The following is a 24,547-nucleotide window of genomic DNA, read 5'->3' as shown; positions in this document are numbered from 1 at the left end:
AGAATTCAAATTATTTCCTTTTCAGTCCTCTCAGCTCACATTAAGCCCATCAAAGGCTTAATGTTCTCTTTCAAAACTTGTCTTTTTTTATTTATTAAAACTTTCACCTTTAATCCTTATAAGGTCACTGATACAGCCAGAACTCACCAGAGGGGGGAAAAAACAAAACAAAACAAAACAATAAAAACCCCAACTTTATTTCTTAAGTTAGTGGAAATCAGACTGTAAATCTTTCAATATTTATTCCTTTGATTACCACCACAGTTATTACATACTAGTGTGGATGTCACATCTAGGGCTAGAGGAAAGACAAACAGAAAATGTTTTTAGATGTAATGAGGGGAGACTTTTGGGATTATTTTTTTTCCAGAGGTACCAAGGCTGATGATTTTACAATGATAGTGGGCCCCTTCCTTTGCCTTAGTGACACAGCTTTATCCTGAGCTAAAAAGCTTCTTCTTCACTTGCAAGTAGGGTATTTTAAAAAAATACTAATTAAAGACCAGAAATGCAAATACTACGCTTATATTGCCTTGCATAACGCCTGCTGAAAGCAGAAATCATCTTCGTGACTGGAGGAAGCATACTGCTTATTCAGCAAACATAATAAGATATAAAATAGTATTTCCTATTTTAAATCAGTAAAGCACATTTAGGCGATTGGCACAAATGAAATGTCAGCAGTTTAAATTATACAAATTACATGGATATTCCTGTTCGTTTCCCAGAAAGGACACAGAGGTTTCATGAACCAGAATTTTAGTGTAAAAAATAAATAAAAGGATTACAAATATCTAGGCACATTATACAACACAATCCACTAATGCTTTGAAAACTTCCCTCCCCTATGACTGTGAACCAGTAATGATTATTTAAATAAATAAATAAATACATAGATACATAAAGGAAGATTATATTAATAAACCTAACTCTCCTTGTACTAGGGAGAAAACCCATCGTTGAGGAGTTCTTCTGATACAAACCAGAACAGCCTGCTTGTGTTTGGGAAGAACCACCCACAAAAGCATTTTTTTTTTTTTTTTTTTTTTTTAAGTGTACAAATTCAAACTCAAGAACAGCCACAGCTCAAAGAAGGAGCTGGATTAATGCTAGGTTTTGTTCTTTCCAGACCTCTCAAGTCCAAACTGCTGGATTCCCTGCTCAGCACCAGCAGGCCTTGCTATCCAGAGCTTTTTCCTCCTGCACAGCTGTAAGCATCAGGCGACAGAAGGACACACATTTTAATTATTTGTCCTTCTGCCAAATTCTCACCATTTTGGATCAAGGCAGGTAAAACCAGCACAATAAAGATGTAAACTTGGGGAACAATTCTGGGAGCCTTTCAGCACTCATGTCAGGAGGAAAGACAGTTTTGCTGCTGCCCTGACACTGTCCCCTGCTCCATGATAGGGTGGCAGACAGAAATGGCCCTCACCACTTCTCTGAGAAATGCCACATCTCAGAGAAAGCAAAACTCAGATCATGTTCAAGTCCTGCTCATAGTCACATTCTTGGAGTTGGAAAAATAACTTGAATGAGAAATCAAATTTGAACTTGATCTTCTCATTTTCTCTAATTGTTCTGCTCATAAGTGTTTCCAGAACTGCCACCAGCACTGGTTTTCCTGGGTAAAGCCACGATTCATAAGGGGAACAACCGAGTCAGGGCAGCTTTTGCCAGCTGTGACAAACACGAGGGCTACCCTGTGGTTCCTCACCCGTAGCCAACTCTCACATCCTTTTGCCAGCAACATAGGAAATTATTGCCTGTGTCCCTGAAGGATTCTTCCAAGGACTCTGCTATCCTCAGCTTTCTCCTTTAATTTCACAAAAAAGAAAACAAAACAAAGGACACTTGAGGTAGAAAAACATTTGATTAAACAATTAGTTGAAGTGCTGTGATGCCTCACTGCTACCAGTACCTGGAACACAATACAGCGATTTAACTGCTTCCTTCCCTACTCAAATTATGCACCTGCAAATGTGCCATGACTGCTTTATTATTGGCTTTACTCCATAAAGACAACTAGTTCTTGGGTGAGAAAATAAAAGTATTTCCCAGCTACGTATATTTGGAAACACCAACACACCGATATCCTGAAAACAGAACTAGCCAGACTAAGCCCTTATAAATATAAACCTCATTTCCATGGCCACTGACAGCATACTGAAGTTGCTGGGTGAAATCCTTTGAGCCAGACTATGCGGGAAGTTGGAACAGGTGACAGAAGCTCAGAAGAAATCATCAGGGAGTATGAATTAAATCTGCATTCCTAAATCTCGTTAGTTGTTCAAAGCAAATACAATCAATCTCTTCTGTCCCTTCTCCTTGTGCATTTGCTCACTCCCCTGGCCCACCAAATATCACCTTATCTAGTCACCATCACATACATCTATCTCTCTCCTTGAATCTCTTTACCACACTAGAGTCTGTCTCAAATCCTTTCTGGTATTTCGCCCGGGAGAACTGGGCTGGGGAAAGGGGAGGCTTTTATAAAGGTAACATTAAGGTGCAATTATGCCTTATTAAGGGATAAGGAAGAGGTGAAATTATCATTTCAGCTCCTTCCCTGCCCAGGACTTATTTCATACCCAATCATGAACTTGGCTCATTTTGCAGTCACGCATTTTTGGTCATAGACCAACAGCAAGAAACTGAAGTGGCCAGGAGCTCCCTGATAGCAAAGGAAAAATGAGGGGAGACACCCCGACGGGCGGCGCAGGCCCGGCCCTGCCTGCGGGCAGAAGGGGAGCGCTGCCCGCCGGCGCCTGCGGCCAGCTGGGGCCCTGCCAAGGCAGAGCCGCTTGCCAGAAGCGGCCCGCTCCGACCCCAGTAGCACACCGAGCGGGCACCAATCCCCACATCATCTTTGTGTGCCTGCGAGATGCCTGCTGGGCTCCGGGGCGGTGGAAGAGGTGGCCGATTAGTGTTACAGACACTAACACCAGCCTAAGTTTTGAAGCACGTGCCCCGTTACACGCTGGCTTCAAGTATCTGTGCCGTGGCTCATGTGCTGAGGCTTTTGGGTTTCAACATTTCAAATTAAAAAGCTGCCAGGGGAAAGGTTTATTTCTCACTTGAGAAACTGGAAATTGTCACGCTTAACCAAGCCCCTGGGGACAGCATGTCCCACGCTATGGCCGCAGTCACACCCCTCACAAGACATACACAAACCCTATGGCTTCGCTCTAACTCTAACCGAAGGGTACCTCAAACTTCAGTGCTTCCAAAACATCGTTAGCATTTGCTGCCATAACTCAGAGACTCGTTTCACATATGATGACTGAACACCCTCTTAAATCTTGATAAATTCTTGGCCTTAAATGCTTTGAATTTCAGTTTCATTGCGTCCTTGCGGTCCTCAGTGCAAGAGGAATTGAAAAGCTCCCTCTCCACTTTGTATCATACTCAGTCCTACACATAACACGTGTCACATAAGGCACAGCATGAGTGTAATGAGCTGAAAAGTGAATGTTTACAAAAATTAAAATATTTAACTGCCATTCCTAACAGTAACAAACAACAGGAAAGTGCAACAGAAAAAACACTTCTATATAATAAAAAAGGTCAGTGAAAATGGAAATGGGGTGAGTGCCTACCACCACTGATGACTTTTCTACCCCACATATCTCCCCCTTTTGAGACTGCAAGGTTTATGGGCCACCTCTCCTATTCTCCCCACCTATTCATACAGCCTCTCACAGGACAGAATCATAGATACAAAGAAAAGAAATTCTGCTGCATTATAGAGCCACTCTATAAGCGTTTTAAAGATAATTAATATTGTACATGTTGAAATTACTCCATAATCACAACTTTTTGTTCAATAAAAATTAACTGTCATAATTTATGCTTAGTTCAGTAATTACAAAAAGCTGCATTCTCCTCAGTGACTGCACACAATTATTGGTAGAAAAAAAAAAAAGATAACAGCAAATTTCTGAAAATTGCATGAATTTTTCACCACTTCTCATACTGAACTGTATTTTCTATGTAATTTGCCTCCTGCTGCTGTCTAATTTCCAATAAGGTTACTGTGAATTGTTCAAAACTAGATCTCAAACTGAGGAGAGGCAGAGCACACGCTGGCATGATTTGAGAAGTTTGGAAAATCCTGCCTGGCCTGGACTGCATTGCCAGCGCCATCGGCAGGGCTCCATGAGAACAGAGCACCAGAGTCCCCACGCTGCATTTCTCAAGTGAGTTCTGCCAGAGCTCACAGGGAAGGCCAGAACAGCCAGGTTGCCACTTCACACCCTCTTAAGGTGGGAAGTGAGGGCAGGCTCCTGATATGTATCATTAACCTGGAAGCTCTCTGAAGAACAGGGCATTATATACTTTCCCACACAGCAACCTGCAGGTAACTCCTTGACACCAATCTGATTCTAGTCCAGCTGCTGACATTTCTAACAGAGAAAAATAAAATTTATTTGCCCTGAACTCCTATTTATTATAAAATTGCATGTCTTTATTTTTTCAGAACTAAGGCCTTTTATTGCATTTTGCATCACCATTCAAATTCAGGAATAAAATGCATACACTGAACCACGATGCATTCTTGACTGCAATATCTGAGCAGTTTACAATGTCTGATCTAGACACACGAACTGCATGAAAACCATTATTGCTGATGATGGAATAGCTCCATCTTCTGGAATAAAAGTTATTTTCTTGACAACCATCTTTATATTTCTAATATGGATCTATATGTAAAAACTATTTCAAAACCTAACGAGTATTTTTACTGATGGAAGGTGGGTCTTGGGTGGAAAATGGGAGGAATTAAGGATAACAGTGTGATTTCTGATAAACTTTAGGAAGTATTAATTATTTTCTAATGACATTGAAAACACATGTCCATTTTTCAACATGCCATATGAAAAACTGACCCGATTATTTAAGTAATAGCTGCAATGTGATTTTGAGAACAAGAATTTAAAGTCTGTTTAAGGCAAAGCACTCAACACATACTTAACTTTAGTCCCGATTTAGGGTACTTTAAGCTTCAAGTTGAAAGTCTGTAGTTTTACAAAAGTGTGTTTGTGGTTAAACACTGTTGTAATCAGAGAGTGATTGAAGCCCCTGCTGAAGTACTTGAAGTCTGAACTATAGAGAAGGGGCTGCAAGTGATTTCTTACTGCTATTTATCAAAACACTTAAATGTATGTTTCAATGAAGTATTTCAAGTTAAGCACATGATGCATTTTAGGCAGGTAATTAGTAACGACGACTCCTATAAGTAAAATTTAACTTATGGTCAAGTCAGGTGTTCAGCTGAAGATACCAGAACAAAACCATGATTACAATTCCTGATTTCATCACTTTTATGTATCATGGGCATATTCTAAGGCTGTTGCTTTTAAAAAACAACTGTTAATTAACTAAGTTCTTTTGTATTCACTCCAAAGGGAAAAGAGCATCAAAGCTGTTAGTGACCTACTCACTGGTGCTGTGTAGTATTTCTTGATTTCACAGGAAGGGTAGAGCCACCAGAAAAAAATGGAATATTAAACATGTACATCTCCATCTAGTTTTAAAGCAGTGACATATCTAAAGTTAATACATACTCACGGACACACAAGAATAGTGGAAATTTAAATAAACTTTGCTTAACAAAATGAAGCAACTGCAGCTTTATTTCTCTATATAGAAAGTTGTATCCCTATGTGCATTCTTTTAAGCTAAGGAAAATGAAAAAGCCATGCAGCCCTTGCAAGAAATCAATCCTCAGGTGGTAGTATATATACATAGAAAGTTTCCCCTTTAGTAGATGATTGCTCCCAACAGATGTTCAATGTCATTTAGGAGAGCCAGACTCATGACTACTTTATAGTAGAATATTCTACTACATTTTTTTCAGTACAATAGCAAAACCATTCCATGAACCACCATATTGCTCACATCAGTTAAACAAGAGCAAGTAACAAAACTTAAGCAGCTAAACCTATAATCTGGAAATCAGACTCCTTATGCAAAGTAAGCACAATGAAAGGATATAGAGCAAATGAAAGGACTTTTCTTAAAAAAAAATATCTTTCAACTTTCTGCAACTTCACATCTCATATGGCTTTTGAATGGAGGCATTAGTTAAAAGAATTTTCCCACCCATAGTCAAATATTGACTGTAATTAAATACAGCAATGCAAGGACAAACAAAAGTTAAAAATTTAGCATACCATATTACTTTATGTAGTACAGCATAAAATCCTTTTTTCTAAGGCTACGAAGGACAGATTTACAGTAATATGAGGTACCAGTATTTATGGTCAGAAAAGTAAAGATGGAAAAGAATTATATAGCATTGTCATCAGACGTTTCTTTTCTCTTTTCCTTTTGTTTCTTTTTGAGAGGTTTTTGGTTTTCTTTTTTTACAAAATACGTGTCTTGATGACCACATGCTTTAAGCTTATATTCATTTATTTTTTTTTTTAATATATATATATATATATATTTTATTTGTAGGGGCAATTGAGAGAGAGTCACAAATAAGGAAAGGACACTAAGGTTTTAATAAGGGCAACAAAAAAATGTTTTCACCAGAATAGATTCACATTACAGTACACCAATATTGACAGCATTCTCTTTCGTCTATTTTTGGTACATAAGATGGAATCTCTCTACATAACCTTATAAGGCTTCAGTAACTAAAAAGTAAAAAACCTATTAGTTTACAATTTATTTAAAAATTCTGAAAGACACAGCAAGTTCTAAACTTTAGTAGTGCTACCCATACACAACCATCTGGTTTAAGAACCCATTAAAAGAGCCTCCTTTCAAGGGAGCTTCCAACAGCAGAGTTGTGCAATATGGATGTTTCTTACTATAAGGGAAAAAAAAAAAATTACACATGGCACATTCTCATTCATATTTTGCAATGTAAAAAGTTACAAACATACCTAATCAAATAAATAATTAAAAAAAAAATAATCTGAAATGTGTTTGTTATGTATCCTAAAACCACTATGAAGAATAATGGAAACTTTCACTCACAGACTATTTACATGGTAATACCCAGGTGAGGGTACACGTTGCTACAAAACTCATAAAACAAAGGGTAAACTTGAAATGTTTTCCATAGTAAAGGTCTAGCAGCATGACTATAACTAATGCTGTTTGTTTTCTTGATGGTTTTTGGAAGTTTGTTTTAATCTATGTCTTCATCCAGTTCATAATTGTCTTTATCATAAATATCTTTTACTAAAAGAACCCGTACGAGCATATTTTCTAAAGTGTTGCGGTCCAGTGAAGTGGCAGTGTACCAGATGGGACTCTCCGCAGAGACAGAGCACTCTGGTTGCAGATAGAACATATCCGTCCTCTGATTCAGATTCTGTGGGCTACAAGTGGAAAACACGAGGAGGTTAGAAAAACAGCCTCACAGGACAAAACAGTACCTTAGCAGTTCCAACATCCTGCATAAATGAAACTCTAACTGTACCCAGGCAGATTACAAAATAAAGATTTATGTGGAGAAATGCCGTCTTGTTCATAGAAGGAACTGTGTCAGGTCTGGCCCAAGTCCAGCCAGTCCTGCGTCCTCAGAGCAGCCAAAAACAGACACCTGGGACTTAGCAAGCATACAGGAGACCACAGACCCTTCCAGCTTTCAGAAATTTGCAGATCCAAGACTTGCTAAACCACAAAGTACCTTCTATCTATTTAGGAAGCCCTGATCGACAGATTTGCAGAGAGGCCCAACACTGACATAAGTAATAGCACCGTCAGCCAGTGGTGCAAGCCATCTCTGAATGTAGAGCCTGGGGTTTCCTTGAAAATCAAGGACAGTAGTTCTGAGAGATGCACAGAAATACAACAACAAGCTAAAATCTCTCCTCCTCTTTTACTTAAAGGGTTGGTCATTACAAGTCTTATAATACCTTAATTCCTGACCCACTATACTTCGGAATTTGATCCAGCTCAGACACACCCTCTAAGCCACTAGAGAAGACCTATTTAAGGAAATTCTAGTATTTTCTCCACTTAGGTAAGTCCCAGAAAATAATTTTCAATTCTGCATGTGCAAGAACTCAGTCATGCTCCCTCCTTCATAAATACTGCAGACTTCAGGAGTCAACTATATTCCTTGGCAAAAATAAGAATTTTTACAAGCTCATCTTCCCAAAATGGCTGATAAGATTTCAGTTGTTGCTCTTCACCTGCTGGGGTAAATGTTGGCTTGTTCTGATCTCACATAAATCAGATTAAGAGTCAGATAAGCAAAATACGATTGCTTAAAATATTCTAATAATTTAAATACTTTAAACTCCTTCCTACTTTTTTGACAAGCCAGCATTTTTATAGGAACAAACAACGATACAGTGTTCATAGCTGTGAATGAGAGGATCCTGAAATTGCAGCTGCAACTGTTCACTGATTGCTAAGTGTATTTCTAACAGCTGTCATTAAAAGCTAATGTAAAATTTAATGTAAAGTGTTAAATATTTTATTAAAATTATTTCATCAAAGACATGAGTTATATGTTATTAGAAGTGGAACCAGGAGAAGCAGTCTGCTGGTCTAGTTAGCAATGGTGATCAGTATCTGCAAGACAGTAGGACTTGAAACAAACCCATTTGGAGCATCGTTTATGGTGTTAAATGCATTCTTTTCCCCAAAGTTGAGAAGTTTCTAAAGAAAAAAGAAATTATTTGTTCTCTCCCTGTTACTGGCTGCGTAACTCAGTTCAAAAATCCAGCTTGAACTTTTTAATGATATACCTTCTACAAACCATGACAGTAGGTAGTGTGAAGGCAAAAAACCCCAACTCTGCAACAATCAGAATTAACTGAGCTGATGAAAACAGGTGCTTGCATTAATAGACCCCATTACTCTTCACTTGTTTCTCTCTATAACATCACATACTTGCACTGTCACCTACATTCCTACATTGTGCACAAGCTCTTTCTTCAAGTTTAAGAGTAAGATGCTGTTTCCTAACAGGTTTGGTCTCATACTCCATTTAATTTATTATGTTGTATATACAATGTTATTTTACTTCTTTGGTATCACTTGCCTATGTAACAGAGTTACATAAAATCTACATTAAAATCAGTTGCTTGAATGGCTGTTCCAATTAAAGAAAAGTATTTACCATGAAATCATGTTTTCAAACACTTCCAAAACACTCAGCTGGTAAATTAAAATGTTTTAAAGAGTTGCCTAAGCTTTTATTTTTAATGTATTAGTTTCTGTATGGATCGGAAGGAAACTATTTCTAAATGCTGGGTTACTGTCAGTATTATTTTTTCTGCTACAAAATATTTTAAGCATGCCTTCAAATGAGGTATCTCAAAAGCATATACATTTCAGATACCTGATGACTTAACATGAAATAAATTTATTGTCTCAATCCAGCTCTTACTGAAGAGACAGAGACCTCAGTAGCAAAACCTACCATATCCCTTGCCGGTAAGTCTCTGCTGAGATAGTTGGTGTTTCTAGGTAAGAAAATTGAATCATACTGTCATTCCCAGATGGAATCCTTGGCAATTAACACTGAAGTACTCTGCTGCTCCCACGCTTTCTGCACATCTTGTCATACAAGACACAGAACTGGAGATTTCAATGTTTTCATTTAGCTATTTTTCAGAAGATCTCAGTCCACTTCCTTTGCTTGAGCATATTTCATGTTGCATCAAAACATTTCCCTTTTGTACCTGGTTTACTCTAGACCACTTCTGTATTAACCTGTATCATGCTTACCTTTTAGACAGATAGCACTCAAATATTTTCACAGGGCATCTAGCTGGATCAGACGTGTTTTCGATTTGTTCAAATACTGGTTCATCATCTTCGTGTTTCCTTTTTCCAGTAGTAATTTTATCTTTAAGAAGAAAATCAACAACAACTAAGCTATAACTTGAAATTATTTTACATTTTTCAGTAAACTTCCCAGAGTGGGCAGCCCACCAAGTACTGCCATGCAGTTGCCACAACTATTGCATATCTCCAAACTGAAAATGCAACTTGCAGCCACAACAAAGTCACAACATTCAGCATGGAGACTAGTGGGCTCAAAGGGATCGTTTAATGCAGAGACCCTGTAGTCTCCATGGACCATACACTTCAATTAAAGATCTGGGAGCCGAGAGCTGCTAAATTTTATGCAAAGGCCGACCTCTGGCTCCTGGCAAGGTGCCCAGATGTTCCACAGAGGAGCACAATGTGGATGCTGCTGCAATAGTTATTTTGGAACTGCCACAGTACCTTCACTATCAGCTCTGCACAGGGAAGACACTTGATATCGAAGACAAGCTTTGCTTTCCAATGTTAGAGGATTTTTTTTCCACTGCCTAAAAACAGTGCCAAAAGAAAGTCTTAAGTGCTGCTCCACTGTTTTCAGGCCAAAATACTTAGTGTTAAAGTAGAACAGAGTATTCAGAAGAGCAACTGGTGAATGTGATCCTAGCTGTTTAATCCTCCAAAGGTAATCTTCTTCAACTCGAGAGAATATTGATCCTTTGAAAATAGAATATTAGAAAAAATAGTGGATTAGCCCATAAACTGTCCAGGTGCAAAAGAATCAAGTTTATGTTTACTGTAAAATTTAATAAAATGCTCATGACAGAAGTCTCTAATAAGCATATTCAATTATATATCCACATTCTCAAAACCATGTCTTAGGGACACAGACACTCACTGCCTCAGGAAGAGACAGTCAGTGGGAAATATCAGTATAGGCAATTTCACACAGAACACATTTCTGTAATTACAACAACATTGCTTACATGCAGCTCCCTCATGTTATTACATAAAAACATTCAATGGGCTAATCTTAAACCCTACACATAAAAAGCGCATTTTCTAGTTCATTTTATTCTGCTCAGACAAGGCTTCCAAATAACTATACCTCCTTCTTTCTTATTACTGATGGATATCTCACTTGGAAAGCACTCCTGGATCATAGCAGGGTATATGGAGGGCCTTATACAGAGGCTTTCCAGAGCTATGCAGAGAAAAGCCAATATCAAGAGGGAAGAGCAAAAAGGCTGGTAAGGACAAACACTCATTCAAGAGAGGATTCTGAGAAAGATGGAAGAACAGTGGATTCTGCAGTTCAGCACCAACATTGATCTGCCAGGGAAAATTCCTGTTTTCTCCATGAACTGACAATCCTCTTGAGCAGAAGGCCCACCAGCAGAAAGTCCTCCCAACTCAGCTGAGAAAGACTTAAATACATAGCTCATTAGTCCTAACGACACAAAGCCCAGTGCCTACCTGCCAGCTTCCCATCTGGGAAAAAAATAGGCAAAAAATATATTCAGCTCAGGTAAAAATTACAGGTTGAAGAGCAGTTGTTTATTCTAACTTTTTCTCCTAAAAATGGATAATCAATTTAAGATTAACAGGCAGTGTCAAAATCAAGTCTTGCAGCATGGATTACCAAAAAACAAGACAATAAGAACAGTTACAGTCTTGATTGAACTCTTAGATGATATCTTTATGATTTTTGATCAATTTCTACTGCAATACATGAAAGGTTTGTATATATCTACATGCTTAAGAATACAGAACTATTAAGAGATGAAAAACATACATGACCAAAAAGAAAATTACCATCTGGAAGTATGCTTGGTTGCCAACTTCTAAGGATTTTATTTAGTTCCTGTTCAAATGTCTGGTAGATAGGATCAATAAATATGTTGTCTTTTCGGTTACTTCCATATAAATACTGCAGAAGAGAGACAGACAATATGTACAATTCCAGATTAGAACAAATCCTATGCTAAAAGGTTCTTTTTCAGTACAATGCTTACACTTTTATAAAAAAAACAGTATCTAAAAATAAAGCAATGACACTTTTCCAATATTTAGCAATTAAAAGTTACCTCCAATATAATGTATGTTGTAAATTTCTAACTGGGTATGAATCATAGATTAATTACAACTCTGAAATTTTTCTCTAAAATTTCCTGTGTGCAACATTGTATCAGTGAATGGGAAGTCATTTAAAAAAAAAAACCCTAAGTAATTTATCTTTTCCTTCATCTAGGTCTTCAAAGAAAAAAAATACATTTAGCAAGAATCTGCCATTTTAAATGTGAACTCTGGACATTGATAAAAGCATCTTCAACACAGAAGTGGGAGCAAAAAAAAAGACCCGTATATTTGTGGTAATGATATGCAGCAGTGCAAGAAAAATTACAGGATGATGCAAGGCGCCTGCCTGTTCTGCAATCTAATTACCTTAACCCTCTTAACCTTACAGACAGAAACTCTTTTGAACCTTTACCAAGAATTAATGGCTGAGGGCTATACAGTATTTGACATTATCCTCTGTGGAAACATTTCTAAGAAATGGAGGATTGGGTTCTTAAATTTTCCATTTCAGTGTTATCTTTGCATGAACAAGCCTGTTGTTAGTGAATACAATAAAAGTGACAGACACAAAAAAAGTGTACTCACTTCTGGAAATAGCATCTATTTCTGTACACATACTTGAAATAACATTAAACACAGCACTCATTTATAAGAGGCAGTTCAGCATATCTTGACTTCCTTATCTTTGCACTTAGTTTTATAATAAGGAAAAATGAATGAATACACTTCCTAGAAGTCTCCCAACACAACATCTTAATTTAGGTAACTATTTTATACGATACATTTAACTAATTCTTCAGAGTACATTATTCCCCAAAATATGCTTATTTTTACATACATCAGATTCTACAGCAATTCCAAACCAGACAATACTGCTTACTATAAGCTTCATGGTTTGCCCTTCTACAAATTTTCTTTTTCTCTGGTTTGCATTACATACACTGAATGATGGCAGTGAAACTGAAGTAAGACTGAAAACTGCTTCAAAACCATTTCCCACACAAGCCTGTGAGAGCTCAACTAAAAATATTTCTGTTTCCTGGTCCAGAATAAGTGTTTGGCTAAACCTCAACATTCCCAGCAGCAATCTGTGAAGCACCCCGGACAATTAGCACCATGGAATCTACAGAAGAACGATGTTGTGTTGCAGTCTCCCCTGCTACACAATACCCAACACGCATCCGCAAACCTTCATTTCCTCACCAGAACGCTGTGCTCTACTAGTCTACAAACTCTGGCAGGAGCACGATTAGCATAAGCAGCTTCCACCTAACAGGAACTCTTCCAAAAATCGCAGTGAACATGAAGGAAATGGACATGCCTTCGAGTCCCACAGTGATGAACAGGCCAAATCACTGCCCACAGCACTTTCAAATATCTGCCAAGCTCCATCAGCCTGAATTTTGCCCAAACAACCCCATTATTACATGTGCAAAAAAACGAACAAATAAAAAAAACAACGCCAAATCTCCCAGTCAGTAGAGGGACACAGAATGAAGGCCACGAGGCAAGCTAACACCTTCTTCTAGATGAACTCTCTTCACTAAATGCCTGTCTGACCATGCAACAATCTTTACTTTGAAGTGTGATATTTTTCAGGATCAGTACTTCAGAGTTATCAAAACCATTATTGAACCGTTTCTGGCTGGAAGGAGAACAATTTCAGCTGCAAATGAATTCGAACTGAGAAAATATACCATTTGACTCAGGGACCACTTTGATGGAACAGATTTTCCCAAGTTCTTTCTTTAAGAAAGAACAGTTATTTTACCAAGTCAAAAATATAACTTAAGACTTAAAGACTCCTGAGTACTTCCCCTGTGCTCAAACCATATTACACCCATGAAGAAAAGTCCCAACCTGAACCAATACTTAGCTACAGTGAATGCAGTAATTCTTGTGGAGGGGGAAAGTGCTCTTTTTCTAACCTATGGCTTCCACATTCTCTTCCTTTGAAAAGAAACTTACTCTAAGTTAGCAAAATAATGATGATTTTTGGCACAACTTCATCCTTATGTGGCACCATTTAGTCTCTTCTGAGCTCCTTCTGAGTTAAAAAGAGCCAATGTCTTTTATGCAGTAGCAGACAAATTATTCTTTCAGAAGTACCCACATCAGGGTTGTCAGAAAGGACTAAGAAAATACTAGAAGGCAACTGAGTTTTGTTACATGTTGAGAGAATTAAGTTGTTTAAACCTGCTTCTTCATAAGGGCAACACATACCCATATACATACAATTCCCCACTAGCATGCAGATGTTGGTTGCAACCCTTGGCAGCTTGCATGTTTACATGTTTCTGTCCCTCACTTGCTGTCTGCCTTTGTGAAATGCAAACTCCTCAGAACAGGGCACATCTTCCTACCAGTCTGAATAGCAGTGGCACAACTGGACAAGTGAAATGGGGCTGTTAACATCACCTGATTTAAATATTGGACACTAAGTATAAGCAATAATTACAGCAAAGTGACCACAAGTTGTTCCTCTAATCTTTCAGCATTTTGTATGTGTATTAAGGTCATGATAATTGTGTTGAGTCACACAAACTTTGGTTCTGATGAACTAAAGAAGTTTTATACATAACTAGCTTTCACAGTAGGCAAAATAGACAAAAGCACAAAAAGTGAAAAAAAGAAAAAATATTAGTTGAGTTCCATTTTATAAACACATACCTCATTCTGTGTTATCGTTTATCAGCTTGAGTATTTTCAATTCAACAGAAAGATACAGAGAGACAGTGTATCATGCAAGTGCAGAAGCAGAAAGCTAGCTGAATTTGAAACATGCCTTGTAGGAATATTAACTAAAATGAGAAACAATGAATGCTTGCTTCTCAAATTTCAACCATGAAGAGAGCAACTAACTCCTTAATTTTGCATATTTTCAATACAGAAAAATCAGTGGAGGTACTATTTATTTTAAAAAGATTTTGATCAAAATTTTATTTGATTCAAGTCCTCTCTCAAGTATGAAACAGTTGAAGCAGGATTGCAAAGCCTGTGAACAGCCTGGTTTCCACATACCCATTTTTTTTATTGCCTTTTAACTTGAATTAGATTTTCTGTTTTCTCAGATCTGAACACTGCTTATTTTATCTATGATTTGCCTTAGGTACCAAAAATTAAGACATCCTCTGCTTAAAAGATAGGCTGTGGAAGAGCTTTTCTAATTATCTAGTGATATGTTATTGCTTTCACATACATCTAAACCGACTCCCTTTATCTTTAAAATACAATGTAATTACAATTTGGGGGGTAGGGTGTTTAAGACAGTCAATAAGTTTCCTGCACTCTGCAAAAAAGCCTGACTGCCCACAGGCTGCAATAGTCAGTAAGTTAAACTCTCCCAAAAAGAAACTTCAAATAGCTTGTTTCCACTATATGCTAAGTAACCGAATTAGTAAAATATTTACAGATCATGCCTTGCTTCATTCTGTTTTTACATTAAGGCATCTTTAGCAAACAAAATGAAGCACAGCATTTGGAAAAACAGTGTTATTTTAGACTGCAAATTACTTGCTTTAACCCAGCAAGAAGCTTAAAATTATTGCAATATACCAGTCTGCATTTGAGTTTCTGGATGAGTCTGCAAACTCATTTCCTATACAGACAGCTTTCTGCAATGTGATTTACACAGCAGCCTTTCTGCATTCCAGATCATTGCCATTATATTAAGAATAGCTGCTAGCCAATAAATCCACATTATCTCCATTCTTCCACTGAAATGGATCACAGTCAAATCAGCAGCTCCACTTCCCACCTCTACAGCCTCTACTAACCTCCTGAATCCCAAGACACAGATAATAGATGCTGTCAGGTGCATAGTTCTCTCCATTTGGCCTTCGAATTTCATTGACAAAATGTGTCAACCCATAGTTTAACTCAGCTGAAGTATGTGATAATAGATCTTCCTTTAATTTCACAGACTTTGCTGTAAAATAGAGAAAAAATGCTACATTATACAACAGAATTATGACATGGTGAGGGTAGGATGGGGTATTTTCGGAACTGGAAAGCGGGAAACTGACTTGATGTCCTCTCCACTAATCAATGAACAAGTCTAAAAGTACTAAGCAGTTCAAGTCTTAGGTCTGTATTAAAATAAACAAGTCTACCAGAGTAAAGTCTAGTTAACCAAACGCAGTATCACTCACTGATGAATATGCGCAGCTGAGGATGACAAAGAAGTGGCCTAAGATGCTGAAGTAAAGACAGTGCTGTAGAGGGAGACCTTCAGGGGAAACAGCAGTTTTCAGAGACCCAACAGCATAACGGAAGAGTGCTAAGATGCACGTGGGAGCTGAAGAAGAGCAGGAGTAGCAGCAATCCCCCTTCTTCCTCAAAGTACAAAAGTACACAAAGAGGAGTGTTGCAGAAAGAGCAACGAGGCTCCACAGCAGCAAAGGCCACCTCGTGTCAGAGCTCCACAGCCAGGTAATGCCAGCCTCACATGAAGATCTCTTTCCAGGACAAAGAGTAGGATGCCCCACCCTTGTAATGTGGAAGTCCAGAAAAGGTGTGAACTCCAAGGCAAGTTAGCATACGAGGAAAACAGGATGCAAACAAAAAATCAAAATGGTCATGGAAAGTCAGAAGAGACAGGAAGGTGCTGTCCTGGCTTGCATAAGAAGTGTGAAACCCAGCATTTTGAACCAAGTAGGAAAAACTAGGAAAATGAGTTTGGCAACTCTGTGGTAAAATAATCCCAGTCATTGTGGTAACATTAGAGATGTGTGAAAACTTGTACTAAAAATTCCAGCTGAAAATCAGACAAGTACAGTAATTCTCCCTACCAACTAAGAATCTGGATGCCAGATTTTTGGAAATACTTACTTGATTTCAGTTCCTCTAATTCTGGAAGCTCTTCATCTAAATACCGAGACTTTACCCAGTGCTTCCATGCATTTACACCATACGTGTATTTAAATGGGAAACTACACTCTGAGTTTTCAGAGCTGTCATCGTGAGACTGGTATCCTGACACCGCTTTCCTCTTCACCCCCTGCCATTGAAACATATTGGTTAACACTGCTGAGAGCTGCTAACAGCAATAACACAAAAGCTGGGCAGAATAAGCAAGCTGCAGGCCAGATTACAATGTTCAGTGTAAAGAAACACATGCTTCATTCAATAGGTAGTTTCTGTGTTGAACATACTTCTAAGGACAGTATTTACTTAACCTGATAGACGTTCCTAATTCGTCTTTTAAACTGGTTCCTAACACAGAGAGAGTAATTTTTGGTAATGGTGTTGCTGTGTTGGTTGTATCATATTAAGCAACAAGCACATGATGCACCAAATAATTTGGTGTATATATTTCATTGTGTTGATTTCAATGTGTTTGTTTCATTGTGTTATTGTGCAGGAATTTAAAATGCTATAAATCTATGTCAGAAGGTCAACTTTTAGGCTCAACTGAACTTAACGGCAAAGCAAGCATTGGTCCCAAATTAAAGCATGTCCAGCAGTGGATACGTGGATAATGTTCAGCAGATAATACTGACAGTTTAGACTTCAAATTTAAGACTAGAAAGACACATTTATTCTTAGAAAGTTTTATTAGAAGTTGGCTGCTTTTTTTATAGCTGTGATAGCTACTGCAGTTATTGCAACAAAAATATTTCAGCTTTGTACCAGGCACCAGTAATGCTATGTCCTGCTAGTTCCCTTCTAAATAAAAGATTATGGCTAATTTATTTGCATTGTCTAAACTAAGATTTTTTTTTTTTGATAGAAAATAGAATCTGGAAAAATTACAAGCAAATAGAAATGTTTTTTTAAACTATTTTATGTAGAAGATGCTATAGCTCCCATTATAAGCCATGGTAATGCCCATATTCTTCCATTTTACTATCAAATTAAACCAAGATAGCTTTGTTCAAAGTAGAAGGTAGAAAAGCATTAACGAGAGTACAGTAAGTACATACACACTAGCACATTACACTAACACTTCTACCAGTGTGAAGTAAAATTGGGATCAGAATTTAGAAATAAAATTCCTATTAAATCTAAGTTAACTGCAACAGACATAGGACTGAAATAATTTTAATATTTGAAATATATAAATTTACATAACAAAGAATGAATATTAGGTATGAATAGGCAGGAACATGTTTTAGAGCAGTATGAGAACTGGGAAAAAAAAAAACTGGCATATTTTTTCCCACTTAAATTTTGTGCTTTTCCGATTTTTTTTTAACAGCATGACAAAATTACCTTTTTTTTGGACCGAGGCCTTGGCTGTTCCTCATATTCTTCCCCAAAAACAGGAGGTAACAAAAACTCATTTTCTGTATCAAGTTCCTCAGTTGCTGAAAATAAATTAACAGAAACTTATTTCTAAACATCTTTTGAATAATATTGGTTTGAAAAAACCAACAAACTGTATCATTGTGCATTAACATATATTGCCCACAAAAGCACACATGTAAACATTACGGAAGACTGGATTTCACTGAGAGGAAACAAACCTATTCTTATTTGAGAGTGAGGCAAAGCTATAAAAAGGTTTCTAAATAAATTGTGAATGACACAATGCTCAACATTTTCAAGCACTATCACAAGCCACTAAGGCATTTTTTACTATGGACCCTTATACTATTTTTCCTGCTTCGGTAGTCTTTGTATTAAGAAGTTTAAGTTATGGTGAGAATGAGAGGCTGTGAGTGGAAAAAATACAAATTAACTTACTACATACACTTTTGTTTATGTATTTCCATCATTTCTAGCCATGTGCTATATTTTATATACCACATTGCACTTGGTTAAAAACACTAGGAATTAGAATGTAAACTCTTTCAGAGAAACTTATTTTAGTCTATGTTTATACCAATAGTGGAAGTCTAGCTCATTATGGATATATACAGTAATTTCAGTAAACATATATACGGTAATATGTCACAATGCTATTTACTTAACATTTCATGGGTAGAATAAAAGAAACGTTTGAACAGATTTACTGTACCAAGTTCCACCTTTACTTACTTTGCCCAAGATGGTTCATTTCTCATTTAACCATCAAACAATGTCTTCATTCAAAACCCAATGCTCTTCTGATAATTAGTCTGATTTCACCACCTTACTACTCAAGACACCATTCAAACTGGTTCAGATGACACAGCACTCACACAAAGATTTAAGAACTCTGCCCCAGACTAAACACCAGTCATTCTCTTGCTATCAAAAGAATCTTACCTCAGGAGCACTTCAATATAACCAGTATCTATTACCAACTGCTTTTACTATTCCACGTTTTTTTTTCTTTCATGTTTTTTCTTTCTCATGTACCAAGCCTTGCTTATAAAAGAGGGCTAAAAATCTAGTATGCATCTGGCTAATAAACTTCCTAAGACTAAGGAAATCAGACTAATCCCTAGACTTGATCTTTAAATTAGACATACAGCAAACTGAGAAACCCAGGCTGGGCATCTAGTGCAGGTATCTATGGCACAAGGCAAAAGGAGACTTTCAATATTAGATATAGAAGCTATCCAGGGGAGGTCTAAGTTATATGTCCAAGAGAAGCTATGTCAAGGGGGACGCTAGCTACAGCTAAGAGCTTTCTTGGATCTTGGATTGATTAGGACATGGTATAAGAAAACAGACACTGTTGCCTGCATTCTGTACAGTGGTAGAAATTGTAATACATAAACCCAAGACCTTCTTTCAAGAAAAGCCTCAAAGTAGTGATTTACCTGCTAATTCAAGTAACGCTAGCTTTTTCAAATACAGGTATGGACATTAACAAGACACTAAAAGGTAACAGAAGTGATGTGTAGCATACCAGCTTACAATTATCTAACTAACTTGAGCGGGAAATTTGCTCTTTTGTCATTTCTGTTCTAAACCTTAATTTCCCATGGAAATACCTGGTGATTGAAGAATGCATTCATTATTGTTTTCCATGATGCGTGCCATCTGAGACTTTGACCCTTCAACATAGCTTTCCTAAATCCATGTCCAAAACCAAGTGATGCAGTCAAGTTTGTTTGTGAAAGGTTAATTCTCCCTTTTCTTTGCATTCTCTTTCAAATACTGTATTTAGAAAGATGGGAGAACTAATTCAGAAGCCTCCAGTCTTGCAAAGGCATGGCAAAGTTCTACCTAACAGTCAGTCAAGTAGATCTTGCAATCAAATAAAGCTTCTCTGAAAGGATGATGCAATGAAGTACAACGGTTGCCTATAATGCCTATTTCACAACATTTATTAAAATGACAAAAAAAATACCTCTTGGAAAGTCTATTTCAATATCAAGGTCTGGTTCATACGGAACATCAGGCAAGCTCGTCCGTGCCTCTGCTTCTGAGTTTAGTAGATTTGACTCAACTATCACACCTGTTAAAAATAAAATGTCTCATTACTTTAACCAACACATGGCTTAAACAAAACAGGGCAGATGTAGAATATCAGAAGCTGCATGATTCTAAAGCTGCTTTTTCTGCTCATCACCATCTTATGTCTTGTTGTTCTTGGGATCTCAGATTTACTTCTCCAATCTGATTTCCTTCAAACACAAAAGATACTTACTAGCCCACCTGTCCTTCTTCATTAAGATGAACCAGCACAGCACATGTATAGAAAATCAAATATTGGCAAATCTGGATCATATCAACCAATCACAGAACTCAAACAAGCTTGATAAACCTATCTATTTTTCTACATGATTATGCCTGCAACAGAACAGACATTCAAGCATCTGAAAGAGATCCTACAATAGCAACCCAAGCTGGCAGGAAGAAAGAAACAAAAGCTTGACCTCTTTCCAACTTTTGGGAAAGACAGATTTCTCCAAATTCAGTTCTTCACAAATGAGTCGGCTCTGATCCCATACATCTACTCATTTAGCTAGCTGTACTTAGCAAAAGACAGCAAGGATCTGCAAATTACAATCTTGCAGCACTACCAGAAATGTCCAGCTTTAGTGGGGGAAGGAATAGCAGCAGTCTGGAAAACAATAAGCCTCCTGGCTTCCTATATACCAGGCCCAAGGCATAAATTCATGTGATTTACCAACATTCTTTGAGACATCTGTTGAAAGAGCTTGAAAAAAACCCCAGAATTTTACCTGAGTCATGAAAAAACCTTAAAATCTATCTTTTGGAAGAGAAGGCAAATTCTCCTAGGAAGATACAGAAGAGACTTGAGGATTTCAGCAGGCAAAGCCAGAAAAAAGGGTGAAAGAGCACTGCGAAAATATCATTCCAGGACATGTGGGATTTTTTTGATCTTCAGCTGTAAAGTTGTCCCAGACAATTCTCTTTTAACATGAATTGGTGGGATGACAAGCCATTTCAGCATTACAACCCCAATGATCTATCAGCTGATACATTATCATCTTCAAAGAGATGGTACTTGCAGGTCAGGATCAATCAAGAGCAAAAGCATCATTAGGTCACCTGGCATTGTTAACCACAGTTCCACTTGCTAAACTATGTTTCTATTAGTTTTAACAGTGCCCGCTTTCCCACACCCAAAGTAAAGCGTGCTTACTAATGTGTTACCACAAAGAGATCAGACCCCTGTTACATCCCACCTTGCTCAGAGAAAGCTGTGTTCACACCTGTAAGACATAGCTACAGAGATTGCTTTCCCTGAACTTCTGACTTGAGTTTTTCTGGGAGGAAAAACTGATTGGTTTTGGCTTGATTGAGAAGAAAACTCGTGCCTGCAATCTTAGATGGCTGCTTGCCATCAGCCAAGCAGCTGGTGCAAGCAAAAGGCATGCCTGTGTTTTTAAAGACAAAGGTCTGGTACAGCACAATGAAGTCACACAACAGGCTTTAGAAAGTTTTCTGTATTTCAAATGTTCTAAAGTGACCTTTAAAAATGTTTAAATACTTAAGATTTCAACTTAAGTACTCAATAATAGTACTGTTGTAGTCAAAGAATCTTTCCCTAAAATAAAAAAAAAAAAACAACCCTTCTCTTGAGTCACACAATACCACACATACACCCCAGCACTCCAAAGAGTCAAAAATTTGGCAGGAAACTCACTGGCCACATCAGAAGCTTCAGTTTTTCCATCATGTTCAGGTACCATCCCTGTCAAGTTCAGTAGCTCAGTTTCCAGAGGATTTGAGGGCACTTTGCCCCTCAGCTCTTCTATTGCTGCAAGGATTTTCTCACTGCTCTCCAGAGTAGTGGGCAAGAAAACTGGAACTGGCACCTTTGTAGGCAGGGAGGAAGAGATAATTAGAAAAGAAAAAATGCTGCAAAGCAGCATCAACAGCAATCAACGCTAACGAACTCTACACCCCTCTTCTCAAATACAAAATTAACACAGATTAGAAGCATACCACTTCAGTCTAGGCTAAGAAAAAAATGTTGACAGGTTAGAAAATTAAACATGACAAAATATAGCAGGTTAAAGTAAGAACAGAAGCAACTTTGGAGCTTCAAACCTCTCTGACTAACTTTAGACTAACAGTTTGGACAAATCAGCATCCTGTTTTAGTGGCTTGCCTGTGAAACAGAATTTTAGGAATTCAGGTGGGTTTTTTCTAACATTTGGATGAGATTTGGTACATAAGGGCTAACAAATTTAACTTATTTTCTTTTGCTGGCACAAGGTTCATTTATTTTGCTTTTCTTCCTGCTGTATATCCCACTCTGCCGTCCCTGCCAATACAATCTTTCAGTTTTCCCATTACCAAAACAAATCTTGCTGTTTAATACATATTGAGCAAACTCAAAAGTATCACTCAGAATTGTTCTTAAGTTCAACAGCACAAGATATTCACATTGAAAGCATGTTGATAGATTATACGGAAAATTCAGGAAACATTCAGGACTGTGTCCTGGGTTTGAGTGGTGGGGTTTTTTGGTAGCAGGGGGGGCTATAGGGGCGGCCTCCTGTGAGAAGCTTCTCGAAGCTCCCACAGCTCCAAGTCAGCTCCACCTCTGCACCAAAACTGAGCCAACCAGCTGTGCCTCTGTGATAACTTATTTAAGGGATGTGGTGACGGGCAGTGGGACTGGTGAGGAGGAGTTGCTGCAGCTGCGTGAACACCAAGGTCAGTGGAGGAACGGAGGAAGAAAGGAGGGGGGAGGTGTGCCGGAGCAGAGGCCCCCCTGTATCCTGTGGTGAGACAGCAGGGTGGCCCCCCCTGCCACCCATGAAGATCTATAGTGGAGCAGACACTGATTTATGGCCTGTGTTTTTCACCTGGTTGAACAAGGTGCTGTGCTCGATGAAGGCCGGGGTCTTGTGGGAAAAGGTAGCCCCTCTGTTGTGGTTCAGCGCTGGGAGGATTGCAGCATGTGGGGGTGTCCCACGCTGGAGCAGTGTAGGGAAATGCTGCAGCCCATGGGAGGGACTCATGTTGGGGGGGTTTGTGGAGGACTGTCTCCTGTGAGAGGGGGACCAGGATGAAGCAGGGGGAGAAGTTCCGGAAGTTCCCCCCAGTGAAGATGGAAGAAGCAGCAGCACTGACTGCACCCCCCATTCCCTGTCCCTGCGCCACTGGGGGAGAAAGTAGAGATATTGGGAGCAGAGCTGAGCCCGGGAAGAAGGGGGGAGTTGGGGGGAAGGTGTTCTCAAGATGTGGCAATGCTTCTCACTGTCCTACTCTGTTAAGTGTTGTTAGTGTCTGTAATAAATTATGTTCTTTTTTTCATTTCCCCTAATGAGTCTGCCTTTTGCTCGTGATCATAATGGGTGATTCACCCCTTCCTATTCTATCTCAAATCCCAAGCCTGGCTTTTCCCCTTCTCAGCGCTGGGGGAGGAAGGGGAAGTGAGTGGCTGTGTGGTGCTCAGTTGCCTTCTGAGCTCAGACCACAACATGCTGTCAGATGCTAATGCTTTTTCAATAGACAGTGCTGCAGCATCCTGCAATCCTTTACATAGACCAGAATGAGAACAGTCAACAATACAAAGTGGTCCCACACATACATGTGAATGGATGCCAATTTAAAAATGAAGCTGAAGTCTCACTTACAGGAACAGGAACCGCTGTAGGAACAGGAACATTTTGACTATACATGTTCATAGGCACCGGAACATAGACAGGTACAGGAATAGGCACTGGGACATACTCTTTTTTCCAATCATCTTCTATTAAAAGAAAAAAGAAAAAGGTAAACACTGCCAGGCACTTAAATATATTTTACACTTACAGTTTAGGGAAAAAAATCATAATATTTGCAGTATGTTCCAAGACAATAACAGTTAAAAAAATCTGTAGTGAAGAAATGAGTAGTACCAGTACAGTTCAAGAGTTACCTGTCTGACAAGATTTTGTTTGCATATGAGGTTTACAGTATGTGGCTTTCGTCATTGTCAAAGGCTTGCAAAGAACTGCCTTGTTCTTCATTTCTCTGTTAGGTGTTGGAGAAGGTGGTGGTGCTGAGCCCTACAGACAAGAAAATAAGAGAATGTGCTGTTGCACCACACTGATTTCAACACCAAGTTCTTGATTTAATATATCAGTTGATATTTTTCATGTACGAGATACTGAAGAGGAAGCCCAGGACAGTACAACACAATAGCACCAACTATTATTCTTTAATTGAAAGCTAGTCTAAATTTCTAGTAATGAGCTGCCACTGCCAGGAATGCAACATAGTTGCATTTTGCTCAGTCAGTGCTAGCACTTGATTAACAACTTCCGGCTTATTTTTGTTTTTCCTTTTTTTTTTTTTCTTCCTTAAAATTTAAGATACTCAAGATTTTTTTTTTTTTACATTCTTGTTTAAATGGAAGTGCAATTTAAGCTATTTTATAACCTAA

The 24,547-nt window shown here is 38.2% G+C and overlaps 1 protein-coding gene across 12 annotated transcripts in view; it reads right to left on the bottom strand.

The window, feature by feature from the left end:
- Positions 1-223: 223 nt before the first annotated feature.
- ZMYM2 (zinc finger MYM-type containing 2) overlaps positions 224-24,547 on the bottom strand; it is a 99,040-nt gene continuing 74,716 nt past the window's right edge. For all 12 annotated transcript variants that reach the window (XM_042792105.1, XM_042792100.1, XM_042792108.1 and 9 more), the window contains 11 exons: positions 24,041-24,170; positions 23,757-23,872; positions 21,812-21,983; positions 20,045-20,152; positions 18,034-18,128; positions 16,651-16,819; positions 15,597-15,748; positions 11,557-11,671; positions 10,207-10,458; positions 9,703-9,823; positions 224-7,337 (listed from right to left, as the gene is read on the bottom strand). In XM_042792105.1, the coding sequence (XP_042648039.1) occupies positions 7,145-7,337; positions 9,703-9,823; positions 10,207-10,458; positions 11,557-11,671; positions 15,597-15,748; positions 16,651-16,819; positions 18,034-18,128; positions 20,045-20,152; positions 21,812-21,983; positions 23,757-23,872; positions 24,041-24,170 (1,623 nt within the window). In that variant the 3' untranslated portion in view covers positions 224-7,144. The remainder of the gene's footprint in view (positions 7,338-9,702; positions 9,824-10,206; positions 10,459-11,556; positions 11,672-15,596; positions 15,749-16,650; positions 16,820-18,033; positions 18,129-20,044; positions 20,153-21,811; positions 21,984-23,756; positions 23,873-24,040; positions 24,171-24,547) is intronic.

Source organism: Tyto alba, unplaced genomic scaffold, assembly GCF_018691265.1.
Source record: "Tyto alba isolate M040663 unplaced genomic scaffold, T.alba_DEE_v4.0 Super-Scaffold_2, whole genome shotgun sequence".
Taxonomy (NCBI): Eukaryota; Metazoa; Chordata; class Aves; order Strigiformes; family Tytonidae; genus Tyto; species Tyto alba.
Note: the sequence above shows the minus strand (reverse complement) of the source record. Positions and strands in the feature narration are given on the sequence as shown.